General features: G+C 45.0%; 1 protein-coding gene and 1 pseudogene across 2 annotated transcripts; both read left to right on the top strand.

The window, feature by feature from the left end:
* Window positions 1-4,281: 4,281 nt before the first annotated feature.
* On the top strand, window positions 4,282-24,134 carry Slamf9 (SLAM family member 9). Of its 2 annotated transcripts, XM_017313038.1 has the most exons (5): window positions 4,282-4,335; window positions 21,164-21,252; window positions 21,846-22,187; window positions 22,919-23,191; window positions 23,773-24,134. In XM_017313038.1, exons 2-5 carry the CDS (start codon window positions 21,210-21,212, stop codon window positions 23,970-23,972), a joined length of 858 nt encoding a protein of 285 aa, XP_017168527.1. In that variant the 5' UTR covers window positions 4,282-4,335; window positions 21,164-21,209; the 3' UTR covers window positions 23,973-24,134. The 2 variants fall into 2 exon arrangements, with proteins under 2 accessions (XP_017168527.1, NP_083888.3); NM_029612.4 differs by lacking the exon at window positions 4,282-4,335 and having other exon boundaries at window positions 21,073-21,252; window positions 23,773-24,122.
* On the top strand, window positions 19,736-20,527 carry Gm7804 (predicted gene 7804; annotated as a pseudogene).
* Window positions 24,135-25,058: the final 924 nt, after the last annotated feature.

The following is a 25,058-nucleotide window of genomic DNA, read 5'->3' on the forward strand; positions in this document are numbered from 1 at the left end:
AGCTTCAAAAATGTGAGTTTCTGGAACCCATAAAAGGAGGCAATGAATACACTTGCTCCCTCACACATGGATTAGTGCTAGACTTGTGGTGGATGTGGGGGCCTTGGTCTGTATTTCCTGCTTCTGACATGGGTCATGGGGGGGGGCACTTGGGTAATAATGCAGGACATCTATCACTGTCACCTCTGAGAGACATCCAAGGTAGCTGTGAGGTGAAAAGACAAGGGGTTAAGTTGTGCTTAACTGGCCGAGGGAGCCAGGGATATGTGGAAAAGGAAACAGTCTGGGAAGAGTGGTAAGACAAGGAAGGCGGAGCCAGATGTGGCGAGAACAGATCCGAGTAGAACTGTGGATTTGTTCATCGTGGAGGGGCTTGGGTGGTCCATAGGTCCACCCTGGGATCACTCAGGTGGTGATGGAGAGCTTCCAGTCACTGGAGGAAGCTGTAAAGAGTGGAAGGCACAGTTATCGACTATCCCTAAAACCCCCTCTGCTTCATCTCGGTCCCGGGGACAGTTGTCGCCCACTCTCATTTTCTGTCACCTCTTTACTTTTTTATTCCATGCTCCATCTAGACATAATCACGTTTTGTTGTTGTTGTTGTTGGTTGGTTGGTTTTTATTTTCTAAAATACCATGTGAACCCCCAACCCCACGCCTTGACCTTGCCAGTTCCTTCAGGTATAACTTACAAGTCCAGTACAGCAGCTTTCTAATCCTCCTTTGAGCCATTCTAGAAACTTCTACTTTGCTCTGGGCCCTTATATCTGCTTATTTTTTCGTGGCTTGCAAGGGTTTCATACAGCCTTGTGGAGCATTAAACAAAAAACAAAAAAAACAAAAACAAAACAAAACCAGTGTTGAGTAGAGTAAAAAGAATTGCTTTGTGCTATTTTCTTCAGGTCATTTATAGTAGAGAGTTCCATAAAATTCCTTTCAGAAATCAAGAAAACAACAGCTACAACCACCACTACCACCACCACCACCACCACCACCACCACCACCACCACCACCACCACCACCACCACAACGCCCCTGACGAGGCCTTGACTGTTAACTTCTGCCTTTTGAAGCCGGGATGGATTTAAAGTACTTTGTTTCCAATGCTTATGCTCGCATTTAAAAAAAAAAAAAAAATGAGCTCATAGTTCCATCTAAGCCTGCTTACCCAAGGAGATTTACACTTTTTTTTCTGAACATTTATAAACATCTAGAACAGTTTCTAAACAGAGATACTGCAGGGCTTCTTCTTAGCTTCCTAGCAACATTTACATATGAAAAAAGGACTTCCGGCAGGGGGTGGGGGGGGGAGGTAGAGTGGGGTCTGGTAGAGACTACTGAGAAAAGTCAGAGGAACCGAGTGCAGAGGAAGGGTGGCAATTGGGAGTGGCTTGGTTATTTTTTTCTCTACCCGTGGTGGAGTTTGAATGCAGAGCCTTGCACTTGAACCCAGGCACCCCGTGCCTCCTGGTTTGTAGCCAGTGTTATAACTCTCCTCTCTGCTTATGCCAAGTATGCAAAGTGAATGAATCACAAGGTTGAAAGAATGAACATGGCAAAATAGACATAAAACGCAACCAGACTGACAGCAGACCGAGGTTCGTTCGGTTGCACACAAGACTGACATCCTGCCTCATGAAAAATAAGGGTAGGTTTCCCTAACCTTCCCAACCCAAAACAAAGCCTGTGTTTTCACACAAACCCAGTTCTCTTAGAAAGTTTCCCGCCTATCTCCAAGTCTACCCCTGCATCTTTTCCTCCTTCCGTCTTAGAGCCTGTGGTAACTATGACCTAAGTACCATCTGGCCTCTGCTTGTTCCTCCTGAGGCAATAGTAGAGGGAAATGGAAAAGGCAGCTGGGGTTGGAGATCTTACAGCTAGGGTGGACAGAGGTCATGCAGAAATACCCCTGGGGAGGGAACATAGTAGGAACTGAGACTGGGCAGGGCCAGGGCAGGGGAGCCATGGGGACTGTCACTCCCTACATCCACACAGAAAATATAAGGAGGCTGCACAGATCTCCTATCTCCTATGAGTATCATTGCAATCCTTAACTATTCCCTCTGCCAGGAAGCCCCTGTTATTTTAATCTAATCCCCTCTCTTTTCTCCATTGTGGGTTCCTGTGATGGAAAGTTCGGTGAGCCTTTAATTTCATGTTCCTGCATGTCTCTGTGTACTGTTCCTGTTTTCACGTTCCATTCTGACCACCCACGCTGTCAAAGAGGACAGCTGTCTGGCAAAGGGTTCCACAGGCCCCGACTTTAGATCAGTCAGAAAGTCGGGCTCCATTCTATTAAGCTCAGAATTATATATATATATATATATATATATATATATATATATATATTTGTACAGTCTGTTTTGATGTTCTGAAGTTTTTGAACATGAGTAGTTCTTTTTATTTACAAGTAAAGATGTCCTATATATATATATAATGTCTTTATATATATATAAAACTTCATATTCTGCTTTTACCTCACTCCACTAATCCCTTATCTTAGGACTCATTCATTCTGTGTATGTATTTAAGGATTCATATCTTTATTTCTTGAGGCTCGATCAAGTTCTATTATATAGCTACATTATAATTTATTTAATTAACCCTTTAAGTAAACATTTTTGTGGGGTTTTTTTTTTTGTTTGTTTGTTTGGTTTGGTTTTGGTTTTCTGAGACAGGGTTTCTCTGTGTAGCCCTGGCTGTCCTGGAACTCACTCTGTAGACCAGGCTGGCCTCGAACTCAGAAATCTGCCTGCCTCTGCCTCCTACGTGCTGGGATTAAAGGCGCGCGCCACCATTCCCAGCCCATTTTTGTGGTTTTTAACCTTTACTATTATAAACTACATATATTAGATTATTATATTTATTATAATAATATTAATTGTATTATAATAATACATTATTATATGTATTATAATAATATTAGTCCTGATTAGTTGTTGTCAACTTGACACATGCTGGAGTTATCTGGAAAATGCCTTCAACCAGACTCACCTGGTTGATAAGCCTGCACAGCATTTTCTTCCTTAATGATTGAGTGGGAGAACCCAAGCCCATTGTGGGTGGTGCCACTCCTAGACCCCTGGTCCTGGGTTGCATAAGAAAGCAGGCTGAGCAAGCCCTAGGGAGCAAGCCAGTAAGCAGCATCCCTCCACGGTCCCCCCAACCCCCTTCAACTGAATTCCTGACAAACCTTTACTTCCTTGGATGATATCCTACAAGCTGTAAGATAAAATAAACCCTCTCCTTCCTTCCCAAGGTGCTTTTGGTATTTATCATAGCCCGGGAAACCTAAGTCACGCACATATTTACATAAGAACAAAGGAGTACCATAAACACGCTAGTCCTCCACCTGCCCTCCTTGCTTGAGGATGAAAGTATTCTCCCTGCACAATTGCCTTATACCACCACGTGCTAATGACTCTCTGCTCTCTTCCGGCCCAGAACGGGACATTTAATTGACACAGACTCTAAACTGACAGATAGCCCCAGCAAGCAACGTCAAAAGCACCTCACCTTAAGATGGGCACATTTTAGCGTCTACCTCTCCATACCTCAGTTCTTTCCCTGCCTCCCATGATCCGCAGCCCCTCTCCTTCCACGCGTTCTTCCTGTGCTGGATACCTCCGCCTTCAGCGCCTCACACATTCACTCCCTTATTTCCACCTCATTGCCAGTCTCTCGGAAGATGCCCTCCTGCCTCGCCTGAGCCATTGCAGAAACCTCACTGTTTGTTTGTTGTTTGTTTGTTAGTTTTTATTCACCTTCTCTTCCAGTCCCTCTTCACACAATTTATAGGAACTCAAGTATAAATCTAATTATATTCTTCCAAATCCTTAATTCTTCCCATTGTTCCGGCATAGTGTGAATGTCACTGGTCACCACCTCTCCAGACTCCCCAATACCATCCCCCAACCCCACAGCCCCGCCTTTTCAGCCTTGACACATTTCCCAGATTCCAAGAATTCTCCTCTGCTCCCACCCTTTCCTTATGTGCCTTCATCTTGTAATGGGAATTCCTGATTTCTCCATCTTACTGAACACTTGCCTATGCTGCAAGGTGAGGCCGAGATGACCTGTCCAATCAGACTCTCCTTTCCAGGTAGAATGGAACAATTACTTCTATGTATTTATACCTACACTTTGTCTCTTTTCTTGCCTATCAGACTTGAGTCAGCTCATTTCCTCAGTGTATGGCCTGTAGAGTGTATTTAATAAATGTTTGATGGATGAATAAGTCAATGAATTAATAATAAATAAACCCCGTTTCTCTGCCTTTCAGTGAATCAGTCAAAAACAAGAAACTATGACAGACTCGTGAGTTCTCAGACTTCCGGTGAGTTATGAATGTCACTTCTTGTGGGAGAAACTGTAGACACTTGGAAACTCAAATGATAAGTGGCTAGTACTGATCAAGGAACCAGGCTTGGAAAATGGGAAGTATGTTCATAACTCTACAGACCTTCTGTGTCTTAAGAGTGATACAAGATACCCTGTGGTCCAGAAAGGAGGCCAAGTACACCTGTATTCCTCTTCCTCATAAAGGGACATATAGGAACCTCTCAGTGCATCTTATTTCTACAGTTCTTCATCAAGATTATCAGGCATGCGAGCTGGGCGTGGTGGCGCACGCCTTTAATTCCAGCACTTGGGAGGCAGAGGCAGGAGGGTTTCTGAGTTTGAGGCCAGACCAGTCTACAAAGTGAGTTCCAGGACAGCCAGGGCTACACAGAGAAACCCTGTCTCGAAAACAAACAAACAAACAAAAACAAAAAAAATAAGTTATCAGGCATGAATACCAGCTGTGGATTTTGGCTCTTAAGGATACCTTTTATATATAGGGTTTGACTTGTGATGGATTCAGAGCCCAGAGAAAGACCTCTCTGTTACATCAGGGTGTTGCTTCGGATGAGAACCAGCAAGCCAACTACACGTCTAGGTAGAGAGTAAGGGACCCAGTGGGAATATGGACTGGTGTGTGCCACTGATGGAATTTAAACCTGGGAAAGCCTTTGAGGAGGAACTGGAGGTTAAAAAGCCACATTGGGCTTTCTAATTTGGGGGTTCCTGGATGAACCTTACCACTTCCCCTTCCCTTCTGGGGAGGGGATGACCGTAAAGGCTTTCTGGATGTGACTCTGGGAATGTCAGAGGGGCCAAGCCCTGAAGAAGTTGTTTTAGCGTCCCTGGATAAAGACAAGACAGGCTCTGGATTTCATACCTGCAGTCTATGAGCTACACTGAAGTTCAGTCCTCAATCTTGTAGGCTTCGTTGTTCAAGACTCTTTTCCTAAGACCTGGCCTTGTGTCTCCCCAGAGCTGCTCCAGGCTCCTGTGCTGAGCCCCATCCCATCTCCAGAATCTCAAAAGGGCAACCACCTGACTCTGCGGTATCAGATGAAGCTGAACCCCTAGAGGTCACTTCATGGGTACTCTTCACCACCTATGAGACAGACAGACATGCTTTGCAAACAGTAGTCACCACCCAGAACTCTGTATCCAAGAAATCAAAGAGGGAGACCCGGAGCATTACTGATGTGAGGTGGGCCCTGAGGATGTCTGAGATCAGGAACTGGACTCTGCCTATAGATCAGACTATAGGATAAGTGAGAAAGGGAGGGGTCTAGATATCAGGGGCCAGGCCTCCCTTGGGGTGGAGGAGGAAGCCTGCAGCCTGAAAAGTAAGGCTGTCTTCACTTTCTGTCAGTCAGAGTCTGAGTCTTGTCCTCGTCTCACTTTGTGTCAGGGGCTGCTCACCCTGTTAAGGAAACAGTAGAGCTCTTCTGTCTACCGTGTTCTACCGAGATGGGGTGATCTTGGGGAGCTGCCTGGCTCCTCCTGGCATAGTTACTCCCTCCCACCACTATGGGGTGAGTGCATCGTCTCCTGAGTGTATCTTATTTCCCATGTAGAGCCTCTGCTTTGGGTCTGGGATCACTGCATATCCTCCAACCTCAGCAGCTGGTGAGATGTGGAGAGAGTGGAGGGGCAGACATGTAAGGGGAGAGAAGTCACAATTTCATGTAACCACAGAAGTTGTGATTTCTTTTTTCCCTAGAGAACTAATTTCCTGAGATCTCACCAATGCTAAGCCCTGCATTTCTTGGCCTACAATACACACATCTGCCAGACTGGGTGAGGGAGATAGGCACATAACCCATGAGTAGAGAGACACAGAGGTGTAGGAGTCTTGTGTGTCGTTGAGCTTAGGAGACCTACAAATGTCCAGAACTGACAACGATTCTAGTTTTTCCTGATTGGGTGAGCCACTGATATGAGTATATATGCCATGCTCCATAGAGAGTCAACAGTCTTGAAGACAGGTGTGTGTGTGTGTGTGCTTGTGCAAGCTTGTATGTATGTGTGTAAGTATATGCGGTATGAGTGTGAGTGTGCATATATAAGTGTGTGTGTGTCTGTGTATACATGTATGTATGTAAGTGTGTGTATTTGTGTATATATATGTGTGTGAATGTGTGTATTTGTGTATATGTATATATAGTGGTGTGTGCATGTATATACATGCATGTGTGTGTGAGCACGTGTGTGTGTGTGTGTGTGTGTGTGTGTGCTTGTTGGGAACCATAAGGTTCTCAGAATGTCAGAGATGGAGCTGTTTCACGCAGATGCTACTGAAGGTTTCTTTAGAGTGGCTCTCAGACTCTAGAGTCTGAGGGTCAACAACATCCTCAAGTCAATGTCTTTCTCAAATGGTCCTGAACATCCGCTAGGAGTCCCACCTTCTACCACACACAGGTCCATCCTAATCCAAATAAATGAGACAATAAGACATGTCTGAGACAGTCTGAACACCTATGCTTTCCTTGGTCCCAGAGAGCACTAAAGGACAACCCTCCTCATCTTAGAGTAATGGGGATCCTGGTTCCTATCTCCATACTAAGGTTTCATAGTAAAATCAGTTTACAAGGTGGTCATTGACTTTGGCCACAGAGCCCTTCTGAAGTCCATTGATTCTTCTCCGGGGTTTTGATCCTGTTATCAGTGAAGATCCATAGCCTGGTCAGACCTCTACTCATTTGATTTGGACAGTTATCTGTTCCAGATTTATCTTATAGTGATGATTTTTGTTTGTTTGTTTTGTCTTGTTTTTTTCAAGACAGGGTTTCTCTGTATAGCCCTGGCTGTCCTGGAACTCACTCTGTAGACCAGGCTGGCCTCAAACTCAGAAATCCGCCTGCCTCTGCCTTCCAAGTACTGGGATTAAAGGCTTGCGCCACCATACCTGGCTGTGTGTGATGAATTGTATATGCAATATAGTAAGAAATTATTCTTCTCTAAAGATTGTTGTAGCTTTTTACCCTGAGCTACTGGGATTTAATTTTAAAGCCTTCCATGCCAGGCATGATAGGAATGTCTATTCACCCAGGGGTGTTGGTTACCAGACAATTCAACAAAGCAATTTAACACGGAGGCTAAGAGCCAAATATAATTTCCTTTCCAGAGAACTATAGATTAAAGGTATCAGTCTAACCTTTGGACGGGTAGGTAGGAGCTCAAGGTTAGCCATGTGGCACACATGTTATCAGCTCTAGTAAAAATTCCAAGGCTTGGGTAATGTTCATAGTGCATGGGGCAAACACTGTCCCAACTAACTAGAGATGCCATGTTTCACACTTCTCTGAACTCCTAGGTACCTACTTCTCCAGAACTTTGTTCTTTACTCTGTATCCTCTCCCTATACTAAATCATAGTAAGGAGGATAAGCGTTTCAAAGGTGTCCAAGGAGTCGTCCCAGCAAATTCCTGCAGCAGTGGGAAGATTTTGGAATCCCTCAAGCTTGGCAACTGGTTTTAGAGAGAAGGCAGTTTTTTTCTTGTTGTTTTGTTTTGTTTTTTTTTTTTTTTTGAGAACTGTAGTCTCTCTCTCTGACTGGACACTTGGTTAAAAGCTCACAGGCTGTTCAGAGTCTACACAATGTCACAAGATAAAATGCCAGCTGGTTAGGAACATGAGGTTTAAAGAAAACAGGGTAGGAAAATCAGTTGCAGGAAGGAACGCAGTCAGTATCTAAACTCACCAGTGCTCTGTCCCCGCCTGAGGTGGACGGGGACAAAGCGGTGACCGTGAGAGAGCGAGCATGAATTCTACACTGAAAGCACAGGAACGCCGGGAGAAGCGCTCTTCCCTCCAGTGGGGGCCCCCTCGGTCCCCCAGTGAGTACGACACTTGTCGGTAACAGCATTTTGGTCACATCTTTTCCATAGCTCCAATGAACGGCCCCACTTTTATAATACTCTTTCCTACAAGCTATGGGTCTTATAGCAAAACCTCTTTGTAGGCAAGGCTGCCCAGTCCCATTTGATAGGGCTTAGGTTTCGTCATTCTTATTACCCAGCTTCCCCAGGTTACTGATTCACAGAGGGGCCCTCCTTCCTTCTCCCAACAAGCAGGTCATGGTTACTGTAAGGGCGTATAGCATTCTTGTGGGGATAAGTCATAGAGGGGTGATAAACGCAGTTTTAAAGGATTCTCAGTGGAGTTGGGCAGGGTTTAAACAAGGTACTCCATCACCCTCTGTAGAAGTCTGGGAACCCCTGCCAACTCCTGAGCAGAGGGTGTTCATAGGGCCCTTGGGCTGAGGATTGCCTGGGGTTTAACTGAGCTGCTGAAATCATATTGGGGTTCCTGTAATATTTCCACTGAAGGAAGCCTGCGTGATTTGTTGTTGTTATTTGTTGTTTTAAGATCATTTAAAACTCTCCTCCCACCTTGTCCTATTACTAATGACCTTGAATCTGCCACTTTTTTGTGGGGGTAGAGAATCCTCAAGACATTCCCTATTTTTGTTTTGTTTTGTTTTGTTTTGTTTTGTTTTGTTTTGTTTTGTTTTTCGAGACAGGGTTTCTCTGTGTAGCCCTGGCTGTCCTGGCACTCACTTTGTAGACCAGGCTGGCCTCGAACTCAGAAATCTGCCTGCCTCTGCCTCCCGAGTGCTAGGATTAAAGGTGTGCGCCACCACCGCCCTGCTCATTCCCTACTTCTTAAATATTTCCATCGATTGGAAGAAACAAGGGGAACCTTTGAGATCCAGGTTCTCTGAGATCCTGTCTCACAGTCTCACCATGGTTAGTCTAGACTCCATGTCTCCTTAGTAAACCAAGATCAGGCTCCCACACGGCTCTTCTCTCTCTCAGAAGAAAGATATAGTCCCAAGCACACAGGGTCATGGAGTGTCATGGAAGCAAATGACAAACTCGATGGGGAACTTGACAGGGAGGATAGAGCATTTTGTATGTGGTAACTGAAGAGCTGCAGTCTTTCCACACAAAGGGGAAGGTAGAGAGTGCCCCTAGAAAGGGAGCAAATGAGGTTACAGACCAAAGTATGAAGTCCAGAACTGGGTCATCCAAGATTAGACAGAGACATTATCTGTAAACAGCGAATAATCAAATAAAGGTTTATACCTTATTTAAAAAAAAAAAAAAAAGAAGAACAAGGGTCATGGACATATAGAAGCCTGAGAGCCACAGAAGGGCAGGCACATCCTGGCCATACCAGCTGAGTTCTGTCTGGTTCTCTGTTAGGCAGACAAGGGTCCAGTAGGAGGAGCCACTTTAGAGATGAGCATGATAGACTATCGCTGGGTTGTTGACTAGCAAACCCGGTCTAGACCAATCCCTGTGAGACTGTTAGACAGGATCTCAGAGAACCTGGATCTTAGACGCTCCCCCTACTTCTTCCAATCGATGGAAGTATTAAAGCAGTAGGGAACGCCTTGGGGACTCTCTACCCGACAAAAAAGAAAAAGGAAGCTTATTTCCTTTCTTCTGGCAGCTCCTAAGCAGGCTTCTGTTGATAACCCCCCATGCCGACTGTGTATAGGGCGAAAGTGTCACGATAGGGTAACCACAGCTAGCATGCCTGACCTGAACACCAACCACAGCGCATTTCTTGCCTTGTGTCTCTACTCCTTAATTTTGCTTCATTTTCCCTCTCAGTACCCTATTACTTGATGATAGATAGTTACTGAGTGCTGCTCACCTTTCTGTGACCTCGGCCATGATGACCGTAAGAGGCCCACGGTTTCCTTGCCAGCCCTGTATCCCACATCAGGAACAGAGAGCCTTGCACTTAGCAGAAGGTTAACAAATGTTTGTAGGATGAGTAGCTGATCTCATGTGAGTCGATCATTCTGATGAAAGGAAGAGTGATCACAGATTCTGATCAGTTCTGGGATGTTGACACAGTTTACTGCAAAGAAGAAGAGCTTGAGCCATACTGAGTTAACTAAGAAAAATGCCAGCACCCAGCACAGGCAAAGCTGCCAGCCGGCTCTCCTCAGGCATTCCTTTCTGTTTCCTAGTGCTCACTGGGTATACCTCCAGTCACAAATATAAACCAGTGACAACAAATGACTACAAACTGATTAATACTGACACCAACTATAGTAATGACAGTTACTAAGTACTTTCTATGTGCAAGAACATCTCCAGAGTTGGCCATACTGCGCTGTAAAACATTTAATCAAGTAACACCCCACCAACAAGATTCCAGAAGACCTGAAATCTCACCTGAATCAGAATGGCTATCAGCAAGAAAAAAAATAAATAACAGATGCTGGCGAAGATATGGTAAACAAAGGATGCTTTCTCTCTGCTGACAAGAATGTAAACTGTTTCTGCTGCTATGGAAATCAGTATGGAGATTCCTCATAAAACCAAAAGTAGGACTACTGTACTTGCATTCTTGGGTGTATATTCAAAGGAACTGAATCGACACATCACAGAAGTACTTGCCTACATGTGTGTTGTTGGCACACTATTCACAATGGCCAACCAGGAAGTGGGACTAGCCTAGAAGTTCATCAAGAGATGGACCCAGAAAGAGAGTGTGGTACGTATACGCGATGGAATTTTGTACAACTGAAATCATGCCATCTGCAGAAAAATGGACAAAAGTTGGAAACTAGTAAGCAAAATAAGCCAGATTCGGGAAGGTAAAAATTCTGTTTTCTTTTATATGGACAATATAAATTTAAAAGTCTCTCTCTCACTCTCTCTCTGTCTCTCCTCCCCACCCCACCCCCACCCCCTGTGTGTGCTACAAAACTAGAAAAGGTGACATGAGAGAGGAGGAAGAGATTTTAAGTGAGGTGGGAACAGAGTAATGATCTATGTAGGTGAAAAGCAAAGTGGCGGCGTTAGTTGGGAAACGGGGGTGGGGGTGGGGTGGGGGAGGGTCATGTGGGAAGGGAATGCCACAAAGCAAGATAGCTCAGATGCATTAAGACGCCATGTTGGAAGCCATTACTATGTATGTTCATCAAAACACATTTGTCAAAAAGAAAAACCAATAAAACAAAGCAAGTAACACTAAAATAAAAACAAAACCCAAAAAACAAACACTTAACCCAAAAACACCCCCACCCCTGATTTTGGTCCCAACTTTGCATTAAATTTTGTGGATTTGAAGTTGTTCTACATCCTAGACCTGTGGATTTTGTGTTTTTAATTTGGAAGACAAGATGTTGGATGAGCTCAGAAGATTCTCTTTCTCTCTCTCTTTTTTTTTTTTTTTAAAGATTTTATTTATTTATTACATGTAAGTACACTGTTGCTGTCTTCAGACACTCCAGAAGAGGGAGTCAGATTTCGTTACGGATGGTTGTGAGCCACCATGTGGTTGCTGGGATTTGAACTCCAGACCTTCGGAAGAGCAGTCGGTGCTCTTAACCACTGAGCCATCTCTCCAGCCCCCTTTCTCTCTCTTTTTAAAAATGTTCTCTGAAACAACCTACTTTCAGCAAGCCATGCCTCTGAGCCCTTGGGTCTGAAGAGAGAAAAGCAAGAGTGTCAGGAGGAAGCTCTCAGGACTGATACCTGCCACCCTGCTGCAGTCTGTGAGTCCGGTCCGTGGAAAGCCCAGGAGAACAGGTTAAAGGCTGGTAGAGCCCCTCTCATGTTCCCCAGAGCTCAGTCCAAGAAGAAAACAGACAGTGTCATTTCGTGGCTTCGCCCAGGGGAAAACAAACCTTTTGTGACTGGAGACAAAAGATATCGCTTGGCTAGGGAGCTTCCTCTCCAAGCTCACAGAACTGAAGAGCAGGCTACAGATTCCCAGTATAAGGCAGAATCACTTGGTGATCTCGCATCATGAATGAGCACGGCTGTTCCTTGGCTCCCTCCTCCACGCCACCATCCTAATTCAGTGGGTAGGAAGTGGGGCCAACGGCACCAGCGTGTTAACCATCTCTCTGTGTGACTCTAAAGCAGGCGGGACAAAGCCTGTGCTTTATTAATAAGAACAATTAACATAAGGAGGACCAGAGGACATAGATAAGTTGGGGAGACCACTTTGGGATTCTGGGATATGTGACACGGATGAGATGCGGACTTAGTTGTTCAGAGGTGTACTAGGGAACAGCCTTAGGTGTGACATCCCTGTATGCTTAAAGGTCAGGCTGCTGTACAGGCTGCTGCTGGCATGGGAAGCAAGGAGCTGGGCTCTGTATCCCAGCATCAAAGCTCTTCAGGCTGATGGGTGCTTTTGGCTTATCTTCCTCATATTAGAGATTTTTGCCATCTTCTTTTTTAACAGTCATAGACAGTTGGTGACAAATGAGCGGCCCCTTGTCTTCATGCCATGCCTTCAGTAACCAGCCCAGCTCACATTAATTGAGACTTCGTCATGGGCCACTCACTCTACGCTAAGTGCTTTGGTTTTCACTCATAGAGCGCAGGCGTGAGAATCCTGTTGTGGAAGAGCCAAGCAGTCTAGTTTCAGGTGTATGGCTTTCCCGGTTGTCTATCCCAGAGCAATCTGTTGCCCATTGATGCCGAGGATAATGCCTTCCTTTCCTGACACACGCAAACCTTTCCACACATCTGCCTGTTCTTTCTGATTTTAAGGGAGGACAGTCTTGTCATCTAAGACACGTCCCCGTTCACTGTGCTCTGGATGTCATCTGCCTACAACCTTGTGGGTGGGGAAGAAACCTTACTCCATGTCTCATCTCCCCACTGCCCCGGTTTCTGTTGTCTCCCTTTACTGCATCCTTTCCTCCGAATGTATCCACAGTTACTTTTCTCTTGTCAGGACTAATAAAGCTTTCCTGATAGACTCTGCGTCCTCTTTTCTCATCTCTTATTTCTTTTCCTCGCCAAAGGTAAACTCACAAACTCTCAGCCATATCTGAGCAAGGTCTCTAGGAGAAGCCCATACCCTCGCGTGGATAAGCTTCTGTCTCTCTGCCTTAGAAAGCACATGGCCATATTCTTACTTGTCCTTTGTCCTTTGTCTTTTTTTTTTTTTTTTTTTTTGAGCACATCTCTTTCTCTTAACCTTCGCAATTAAGGCATTAAGGCTATACCACTATATCATTTAATGGCATTTCCAACTCTGGTTTACCGTGCTGCTTTCTCCTGAATTCTTTTCAGTGTCAGAGTGGCTGTGATAGCTCTTCCCAGCTGTCAACTTGACTATATCTAGAATGAACTACCATCCAGAAACAACTGTAATCCAGATCTTGAGGCTAGATGACACAGGCTTTTGATCTGAATCTTGGAGCATAGTGGCCATGAAAAGCATAGGCCCAGGCAAGGTGGTACATGCCTTTAATTCCAGGAGATAGAGGTAAGCAGATCTCTGAGTTCAAGGCCAGTCAGGGACAGATCGAGTTCCAAGTAAAGAACAGTTTAGGTTCAGGTGTGGTGGCACACACCTTTTATCTGAGCCACACCTTCTGCTGGAGGCCTACATAAGGACAATGGGAGAATGACAGTTTTCTTCTTCTTTGCCTGCTTGCACTTGCTTGCCAGCAGAACTGTTGGAATCCTACTTCTTCAGGATTCCATCTTATACAGAAAACCAGCTGCAACAACTAGCCTCATGGGACTGGGCAACTATTTGATTCTTGGACTTCCCATTCACAGCTGCCTATTGTTGGGTTAGTTAGACTGCAGGCTGTAAGTCATTTTAATAATTTTAATATATAGAGACATTCCATAAGTTTTGTGAATCTAGAGAACCCTTTTACAGTGGCTAATGCGGTGTCTTAAGGATTAAGAGCATCCCTCAGGTCCCGTGCAGAGCTGTTTCTCTACGCTTAGCCTCATCTTAACCTCTTTTCCATCTGCTTTTCTTGGTTCTCCTGTTCTAGACGCTCTCTGTGCTTCAGTGTGCTCTGACCCCTCCCCCACTTTGATGATGTCACATTCTGGTCCCTCTGAAGGAATGCTCCTTTCTCCCCTTTCACAATCCTTCAGTGCTCCTTCGGGAGCACTTCAACCATTTGAACATCTTTTTGTTTCGCTCCAGCCACCTTCATGGTTCAATTGGATAATCATCCCTTTAACACGGACATTTAAGTGGGAATGAGAAAAAAGGGAAAGCATTTATGAAACGTACAGGCCCGCCCCACAATGGGAGGGTGCACGCAGGTCCAACCCACAATGGGAGGGTGTACGCAGGTCCAACCCACAATGGGAGGATGCATGCAAGCCAACAAATTTTCCGCCTTCAGAGGAAGATTTACTTAGAATTTACTGCCTCTGCCATGTGGCTCCTCATCTTTCCAGATCCTAAGAGAACTTTCTAGATCCAAAGAACAACTTTTCATTGCTCCCTCCTCCCTAGGCCATACACAACAATTAGAATGAAGACATTTCTTTCTCATTGTCTTATTTTCTTTTAAAGACCCAGATGGAAGGGAGAGTGTTGATGTGGACAACCAGTGTTCCCTCACGTTTAACAATCGTAGGGAATGTGCCTCCGAATTATCTCATGGAAGACCAATGAGGCTGAGGCATTTACCCACCCACCCACCCACCCACCCACCCACCCACCCATGCTCCATCACTCCATTGACTGGCGTATACCCAAGCCCTGCTCCTAAGCTGCACCCGTGCTTGGGTTGAGTTAGCTTCTCTTTGCTGCAGTGATATCAGAGCAATAGAAAAACAAAACATGGGCTGGAGAGATGGCTCAGTGGTTAAGAGCACCGACTGCTCTTTTGAAGGTCCTGAGTTCAAATCCCAGCAACCACATGGTGGCTCACAACCATCCATGATGAGATCTGATGCCCTCTTCTGGTGCATCTGAAGACAGTGTACTTAAATATATTAATAAATAAATCTTTAAAAAAAAAAGAAAGAAAAAAGAAAAACAAAACATGTCCGGGATGAAAAAATTCAGCAGTAAGGTAGTGAGGACGACTTAATCATTAAAAACTGTCAAAGATAGAAACCCAGTGTCAAAGGGACACACCGCAGAAAGCCTTAAGCATGTGCTATAAACAAAATGTTGGAATGGATCCCTTCCTGCTTGGCTAGCCAGAGCTGACCATGTGACAGATGCCAGAAGGTCAAAGGCAGCATGAGGGAGATCAGATCGCCCCTTGCAGAGGAAATTAAGACGAACCTGCACCATTGCTCTTAGAACCCCTTATCCATGGACAGAAGGCTGAGAGAGGGCAATTGAGAAAAAATTGGATTTAACCATTACTTTGGAAGTTTGTCCTGCAGAAGACCGTCTGAGGGGGACAGCAACCTAAGACTGGCTCAGGCAAGTTAAAATTGATAATAGACTAAGATCTGATTCTCATCTAGGGAGCCAAGAGCATTGAAGCTGCGCTGTAGATCCTGGAATCTGTCAGGGAAGTGATATTTACAGTAGCCAACCAATGAGAAATGGCTTGCTTGGTTACCCAGAGACCACAGTCAAAGGGGCATGTGAAGGGGTTTGTGTGTATGTGTGTGTTCTCTGTGCAGAGAGGTCTGTTCCAGACGCCTGGGAATGGAGGAAGGAATTGTTAAGGACTATCCAGAATAGAGACGCCTTAACCAGCAAAAGTCCTCAACAGAAAATAGTTCCTTTTAACTATCTCCCAAGACTCAGAGTATGAAGTCACTCAGCCAGATAAGAACAATTTGTCACACATACCTCCCATCCCCCCTCTTTTTGGAGAAGGAAATATAAGCTGTGGGAGACATTGCTGGGAGCAGCAAAGAGGAAAGGGCAGGGGTGGTGGCGAGCTGAGGGGTGAATGGTACGGAGACACCCGCCCCCCCCCGTCCCATTTGGTACCCATGCTAATGGGGAGAGATTATTTCATGGTAAGTTAATCTGGAGTTTTAATTTATCACGTGGGATAAGAACTTGTCATTTCTGAGCTGAGACCAGAGACCAAGGGCAGTGTTCCCACCTAGTGTAGTGGCAGACTGCAGATGGGAACAAGATGGGAGCAGAGAGAGAGAGAGAGAGAGAGAGAGAGAGAGAGAGAGAGAGAGAGAGAGAGAGAGAGAGAGAAAGGGAGCTGTGTTCAGATCATAGTCCATGAGCAGAAGCAGCAATTCTTTGAATATCATATTGAGAAGCAACCCTCTCCACACTGGACTAGAAGCGCTAGGTGAGGAATGGAGGTAGCAAGTATTTGTCTCTTTCCAAAGACGTAGTGGACTGTTTATATTTATGGGGGCAGGCTCAATAAACGTGAGCCCAGACATCTCTGGCTGTCGGCATGCTCACTGTAGCAGCAATAAAGGTGGTCTCTTGATCCCCCTTTAAGAGATAACTTTCTTCATCTGCAGGGATGAGCTGACAGCCATCCCTAGCTGCATCCCTCCATGATTCACCACTTCTAGGGCAGCTCCAATCAAGAACTGCGCACATTGTGGGCACTGGCACCTGACGGTCTTGCCCAAGACCTAGCTCTTGGGCAGTCCTGCCCAACAGAGGGTCCTCTACTGGGTAACACTGCACCAGAGCTCCCATTAAGCTAGCCAACTGAGACACCTACACCATGGTACCACACCCTCTCAACCTGGTCCTGCTTTCTTCTCCATTATCTCTCATGGACACTTTCTGCCCCATGAAGCCTCCAATGTCTGCATTCTTAAACCCTAAACATTGTACACATGACCTTGTTTACTTTTTAATCTTGCTTTAATATTAGCTGTAATTTTGTGCAGTTAATTTTCAGAAACTGGTAAAATTTTGTATACTTTTATCATGTACAGCATGTTGCACTGAAATATGTATATATGGGGGCTGAGGAGATGGCTCAGCTGTTAAGAACACCGGCTGCTCTTCCCGAGGACCCAGGTTCAACTCCCAGCACCCACATGGCAGCTCACAATTCTCTGCAATTCAAGATCCAGGGAATCCTGGATCTCTTACACATGCAGGCAAAACACTGATGCACATAAAATAAAAACAAAAAAATTTTAAAAAGAAATATATGTATTTGTGTGTATATAGTGGGATGACTAAATCAAGTTAATTAACACGTGTATTAACTGCCTCAAGTCGTTTTCTTTTTGCACAACCAAACACTGAAAACCTATTATCGGCAATTTCTGAGAATACACTATGTTGTCATTAACTGTAGTCACCATGCTGTACAGTAGCTCTGTTGAAATTGTTCCTTCTGTCCAACTGAAACATTGTGTCCTATGACCACTGTCTCCCCATCGGACCCCATCCCCAATGTACTGGCTAGTTTTGTGTCAGCTTGACACAGCTGGAGTTATCACAGAAAAAGGAGCTTCATTTGAGGAAATGCCTCCATGAGATCCAACTGTCAGGCATTTTCTCAATTAGTGATCAAGGGGGAAAGGCCCCTTGTGGGTGGGACCATCCCTGGGCTGGTAGCCTTGGGTTCTATAAGAGAGCAGGCTAAGCAAGCCAGAGGAGGCAAGCCAATAAAGAACATCCCTCCATGGCCTCTGCATCAGCTTCTGCTTCCTGACCTGCTTGAGTTCCAGTCCTGACTTTCTAGGTGATGAATAGCAGTGTGAAAGTGTAAGCCGAATAAACCCTTTCCTCCCCAACTTGCTTCTTGGTCATGATGTTTGTGCAGGAAACTAGACGGAACACCTTCTTGATAACTCCAGCTGTGTCAAGTTGACACAAAACTAGCCGGAACACCTTCTCTTCTTCCTTCCTTCCTTCCTTCCTTCCTTCCTTCCTTCCTTCCTTCCTTCCTTCCTTCCTTCCTTCCTTCCTTCCTCCCTCCCTCCCTCCCTCCCTCCCTCCCTCCCTCCCTTCCTTCCTTCCCACTTTCTTTTTAAAATTCAGTTACTATATATGTGTGCGTGCGTGCGTGTGAGTATGTGTGTGAGAGTGTGCAGACGTTCAGAGGGGTATTGAGCATCACCTGAAGCTGGCGTTACAGGTAGTTAGTTGTAAGCTGCCTGATGTGGGCTCTAGGTATCAAATTTGAGTTTTCTGAAAAAACAGTGTGTGCTCTTAAACACTGAGCCATCTCTCCCACTCAAGGTTCTTTCTTTTTAACTTATTAAAATTAGTGTATGTTCTACAAAATAATGGAGTTTCCTGTAATACTTTCATATGTGTGTGTAACATACTTTGAATTTGCTCTTTATTACCTTTTCTTGTCTCCACCCCAGTCTCTCTTTCCTGTTCTTATGTTATCTTCCTTTCACTATCATGATTTCAAAAAAAAAAAATCTAGACTCTGCATATGAAAAAAATGGTTTATTTTGTTTGACATGATTATCTGTGATTCCATTTCCATTCCTATCAATGACTTAATTTCATTGTTTATGGCTGAATATTTATGGTGTATACACAACATATCTGCTTTATCCATTCACCTGTTGCTGGGCACTTAGACTAATTCCGTAACAGCTACTGTGAATACAGTTGCAGTAAACTTGAATGTGCAGGATCACTGCATCTTTCTGACTTAGAGTCTTTTGAGTATATTGCCCAGGAATGGTATAGCTAGATTATATGATAGTTCTATTTTTAGTTTTATTTTTTTTTAAAGAACCACCATACTGATTTCCATAGTGACTCAAATTAATTTACATTCCCACTAGTTTCAGTTCTACTTCTAGTTTCATTTCTGTTATTGTGATAAAATATCTTAACAGAAAGAAACTTGGAGAAAAAACAGGGTTTTTTTGTTTTGTTTTGTTTTTTGTTTTTTGTTTTTTGTTTTTTTGTTTTTTTTTTTTTTGGTAGCTCATGATTCCAGGATATAGTCTAGTCTATCAAAGCAAGGAAAACAGTATCAGGAGCCTGAGAAGGTCACATCAGACTAACAAGAAACGAATACATACATGGCTAGTCAATCACACATGCAGTCAAGAGCAGAGGGAACCGAATACATGAATGCTTGCTTCTTTGCCTATGCTTATTTCTTATACAGTTCAGGACCTCAGCCTAGGGAATGGTGCTGCCTACAGTGGGCTGGATTCTCATATGTCAGTCAACTCCAGAGACATACCTACAAGCTAACTCAGTGTAGACCATCCCTCATTGAGACCCTTTTCCAAGTGATTCTACATTGTACCAAGTAAACATGTAACATAAAGCGAACTATCCATCACTCTACACCAAGAGTGTACATAGGATAAAGGCTCCTCTTCTGAGGAAAGTTTTTCTTACCTTAATTCTATATAATCCTTCTCAAATCTGATTTTCTCTATATCATTGATCAACATTGATAATCTGAATGGTTTAAAATCTTTCCATGACATTAACAACTCTAATTTACACCCTTCTTTAAATTACTGTCATTATTATTGTTGTTTTCTTTTTGAGATAGTGTCTCACTATGTAGCCCTGGTTGGCTTGAAACTCAGAGCAATCCACCTGCTTCTGCCTTCTGAGTGTTGATATTAAAATGTATGTGCCACTATTCTTGACCTGAAACAGTATTTTAAGAGAGAATTAGCCTTATCTTGCTGTCCAGGCAGAGGGCCTATGTGATGTCCCTCTCAATTCATGTCACAACAAAAACAAAAACCAAATTCACATAGTTTCTGGAACACTTGATATCCTGCCAGTGGAGAAGGAGGATGTCCTCAAATTCTTTGCAGTAAGAACCCTCTTAGGTGGCACCAATCTTGTCTTCCTTATGGAACAGTAAATCTTCAAAAGACAAAGTGAGAGGATTTACGTTAAAACAAAACAAACAAACAAAAACCCTAGGAGGAGCTGGGAGATGCTGCTGCTTTCAGCTCCAGCCATTACTGGCATTGGGAATCCTGCTGATGTCAACTTCATTGCCTCCAGGAACCCCTGGGGCCAGCTAGCTGTCCTGACTTTTGCTCCTGCAAAAGACTTTCATTACTCAAACTAAGAGGACTTCAGGAAGCGATGGCTTTTGCTAGTCACCAATCCCAGAGCTGATCCCCAGCCCATCACAAAGGTGTCTTATGTCAACCTGTCTGCCGTTGCTCTGTGTAACGCACATTCTCCTCAGTACTATTGACATTGACATTGCATGCAACAAGGGTACTCACCCAGTGAATCCTACTTGGTGGATGTTGGCTTGGGAAGTTCTGCACACATGTGACACCATCTCTGGGGAGCACCCATAGTTCTCATCAGGTCATGTCTAATCTCTACTCCTATAGGGAGCCTGAAGAGATGGAGAAGGAAAAACAAGTGTAGCCGAAAAGGCTGTGACTACAAAAATCTGTCAGTGTGGAAGGACTATACCTGCTCCTGAGTTCACTGCTCCTTGGCCAAGGTGGCAGACTGGAGGTTTGCAGGTGTCTTCTGTGCCCAACCAGAAGTTCCCAGTGAAGACTTGATGTTCAGACACTCCAGGGACTAGTCTGCACCGCTCATGCCACTGAATCAGATGGCAGTAGCACTGAGTGGTCAAAACTGTTTGCAGACACCAGGCAAAGCAGAAAGGTGGATGGAAGACAGCATCACAAATGGGAATACAAATAGCTTTAAATAGAAGACTTCCCACGCTCATCTTTTCTAATGCCATGAAGATGCGTTTAGCAGGGGCTAGGAACAGTGAAACATAACAGTGGAAATAAAAGATAGACTCTCTCAGGGGAGATAAAGATCACAGCAGCATAGAAAATACTGAGGGGGTGGGCGAGAGTGTTCAGAGGGCCGACAGCTGGGTAGTTCGAAGCACGTGCATATGTGATTTCTACGGGATCTGGGCATGCAGCTGGCTGGAGATAGAAAAGTCAAAGTCTGTATTAGGAAGTGAGATTTGGGTTTGGTTTGGGGGATGGGCAATCTGAGACAGTGGCTTACATCATCTGACTGTTAGACGGAGGAGAGGCACATTTCCATGAGGGCCAGGGAGGAGTTTAATGTGTACAGAGGAAGTTGGAGGGAGAATTATTTCCCTCTCTGCTTCCTGCCAGTATCAACCAGTCATTCTGCCTCTATGGACCCCTTACCAGCTTGTGTTTCCACAGCCTAGCCAGCTGACCAAGTCACTCTTCCCAGGCAAGAGCTGCCAATATGGGGGCCCTTCTGTGGTCACTCCTGCTGCTGCTTCAGGAAGGTGAGTGGCTCCCTGCTCCTGTATAAGACTGTCTTTATACCCTCTGTTCCACTTGGCCTTAGGCTGGCAAGACCCTTCCTTTGGGGATGAGTGTGTCAGCCCTTCTGTTGATGGGGCACCAAAGGATGATTGTGACTCGCTCTGCAATAAACATGGGTGTGCATGTATCACTGTTGTACATTGATGTGGATTGTGCTGAATGCATGCCTACATGTGATGTAGCTGAATCTCAGGCTAGGTTGGGGGAATTTCTACTCTGAACTCCAAGGAGTGGGTTATGGCCTCTGAGCAGGATGAGAGGGTATATCTGGGTGACATGCATGGGGTTGCAGTTCCAGAAGGACAAAAAAGAAGGGAAATGGTGAAGAGATCAATGGGGACCATCTCTTCCCCCTCCCTGACCCCACCCCCTCCCAGATCCTTGATCAACTCAGGTGCAGTGGAAATCTAGAACTACAAGAGGTAGCTAGAGAGTCCTACGATGGTGCATAGAGCTAGAGAAGGTGCTCAGAGGCAGATGAGTCATAGCTACTCTGTTACCTAACTGCAGCCACCAAGAGATATCAGCCAGGCTGTATGCATCTCTTTTTCAGCCAAAGGGTTTTCTGGAGATGATGAGGATCCTGAGGAAGTGGTTGGTGTCCTGCAAGAGTCTATCAACCTCTCTCTGGAAATACCATCCAATGAAGAAATTAAGCACATAGACTGGCTCTTTCAAAACAACATTGCCATCGTGAAGCCAGGCAAAAAGGGACAGCCAGCCGTTATCATGGCAGTGGATCCTCGATACCGGGGCAGAGTGAGCATCTCTGAGTCCAGCTACTCCCTGCATATTAGCAATCTGACCTGGGAAGACTCAGGGCTTTACAACGCCCAAGTCAACTTGAAGACATCTGAGTCCCACATCACGAAGTCTTACCATCTCCGTGTCTACCGTGAGTTTAAGACTCCCCTTATTCTGGCTTTCCTGAGCTTGGCATGGAAGCTCGGGAGCTGAGGTAAGCCTTAAGAGGCTGAAACTGGAAGGCAGACTGCTTGTAGTGTGGTCTGTTCCAGTGCCTGAGCTTCAGCCACAGGGAAAATGAACAGGAACAAGGAGGCAATGGACACTGAGGCTGTTTCCATGGAGGTGCCCAAAGCAGTAAGAAAGATAAAGATGGTGTATAGAGCATCAAAGGGCTCTTTTTCACCAAGGAGATTGCTCTAGATAAACAGCTCTCGAAGCCTTTATTCCCCTGAGTGGTTCGAGGATTAATAAACATTTTTCCCTACTTGAAACAAAATTTCTTCACCTGCCACATTGAATCTACTTTGGGTCTTGGAGAGATGGTTACCATGTAAAGGTCTTTGGGAGGGGGAGGGGTGATACTATACTGTGTAATCAGTGAGATAGAAGAGGATTTGAAGGTAAGAGGGTGTAAAGCTAAGAGAGTGATGTCAGAAGGTTCTAGGGCTGGGTATCTGTCTCAGCAGATCCTCAGGACCCTGCAACCACAATTTATGTGGTTGTTTTATTTGATTTTGCTTATTTATTGTTTGAGTAAATAATAATAAATAATATTATAATAAATACCTCTCAAGATAGCAAGAATACCCAAGGCTTGAGAGACTAGGAAAACAGACCCAACTCTGGAATGTTCAATGGGTCTATTTTCTTCTCTTTTAGGGAGGCTGTCAAAGCCCCACATCACTGTGAACTCTAACATCTCAGAGGAAGGTGTCTGTAATATATCTCTGACGTGCTCCATAGAGAGAGCAGGCATGGACGTGACCTACATCTGGCTTTCATCACAGGACAGCACTAACACATCCCATGAAGGCTCTGTCCTCAGTACATCCTGGAGGCCTGGTGACAAAGCTCCTTCCTATACTTGCAGGGTCAGCAACCCCATCAGCAACATCAGTTCCCGTCGCATCTCTGTTGGGTCCTTCTGTGCAGGTACCAAAGCCCAAGACACCATTCCTGAGCCTGTGCAAGTCCTGTGCCTTGGGACACTACCTCTTTCTTTCTACCATGCCTGTGACTTTTTTTTTTTTAAGATTTGCTTATTTATTATATGTAAGTACACTGTAACTGTCTTCAGCCACCCCAGAAGAGGGCATCAGATCTTATTACGAATGGTTGTGAGCCACTATGTGATTGCTGGGATTTGAACTCAGGACCTTTGGAAGAGCAGTCAGTGCTCTTAACTGCTGAACCATCTCTCCAGACTTTTTAAGGAACATACCAGGACTCTAGATCATAACACTCTCCTGCAGGTGCTTGCCACTGGATGGGGGAGTGTCTGCAATTTGTCAATTGCTCTGGATTTCCAGAGGACTCTTCTGTGCTTGGCTTGAGACTGATAGCTAGATTTCAGTCCTTGAGCGTCTGTGCACAGAACAGGTATTTCTAGAAAAAAATTTGCCACAAGATGTGAGCTATTAACCCAAGAGCCTTTCTGGGAAGCTCAAGGTAGAGATCTGCACACTAAAATCACCAGTCTTATACTGAACTTCTTCCCTTTCTTCCTATCCCAGATCCTGGATATCTGGAGAAGCCTTCAATGCTCTGCTTACTGGTTAAGAGCTTGTTCCTTCTCCTACTCTTGGCAATTCTAACTGTGGGACTCTGCCTCTTCCGAGCCCAGAAAAGCTATGAGACGCCAAGGGTGAGGAAACTCAAGAGAAACCGCATCAAACTGAGGAAGAAGGGGAAGTCTGGCCCTACTCCCGTCTGATTGGCTTTTGAGGTCCTCTTCTGAGCTTTGTTTCAGGCTCTAGGGAAATTCTCTGGGGGACTGGTGGGATTGGGATCAGAGTTGAACATCTAAAAGAGCAGTATTCCCTGAGAGACACCATCTGAAAATAAAGCCAAGTCCCTACCCCTATGGGGCACCGTGCTTGATGCTTCTGTTTGCGCTGGGCAGTACAGGAAAAATCTGTTTCCCACCCTTCCTACCTGCCTCAGCATCTTTACTGAAGCCCATGGCCTTCTCGGGCTTGCCTCTGGGTGGGGAAATGAGTCTATTAGAGTGAAATGTTTGTTTGTGCTGCATGCATCCTGTCTTTTTATTTTTTTTAATTGATTGTTTTATTTACTGACATTTCAAATGTTTCCCCCTTTCCCGGTTTCCCCTCTGGAAACCCCCTATCCCATCCCTCTTCCCCCTGCTTCTATGTGGGTGCTCCCCTACCCACCCACCCACTCCTGCCTCCCTGCCCTGGCATTCCCCTACACTAGGGCATTGAGCCTTCATAGGACCAAGGGCCTCTCTTCCCACTGATGCTGGACAAAGGCCATCCTATGTTACATATGCGGCTGGGGCCATGGGTTGCTCTATGTGTACTCTATCCAACCTAAGTCTTATATACTCTAAACTACACTGAGAGACTTTCTCAGCTAATTGAACTTGTGAGTCCTGAATGATAGCAGTTCATTTAGAATTCTGCATAAGTGTTACATCTAAGACTCTTTGCTTTCCTGCCCTGTCTTTATTCTGGCTGCAAATTTAACTCCTACCCAGTGTACCAAGTCTACATAGAACCTGTCTCACTAGAAGGTAGAAGGGTCCCCTGCTCAGTCCTTCTCTGGGTTATAGTTGAGCTTGGTGATCTCTGTCATCTTCCTGATGCCAGCTGCTCTGAGCCCTGCTGCTCACCTGGTAGAAGTGACAATTTGCTGGATCCATTGCCAAGATCTTGGATTCTTGGCTTTCAGTTAAGGCTGATACTGTTCAGTTGGGTGTGGTGGTGCACACCTTTAATCTCAGCATTTAGGAGGCAGAGGCAGGCAGATCTTTGAGTTCAAGGCCAGTTCGGTCTAC

The sequence above is a fragment of the Mus musculus genome, chromosome 1, assembly GCF_000001635.26.
Source record: "Mus musculus strain C57BL/6J chromosome 1, GRCm38.p6 C57BL/6J".
Taxonomy (NCBI): domain Eukaryota; kingdom Metazoa; phylum Chordata; class Mammalia; order Rodentia; family Muridae; genus Mus; species Mus musculus.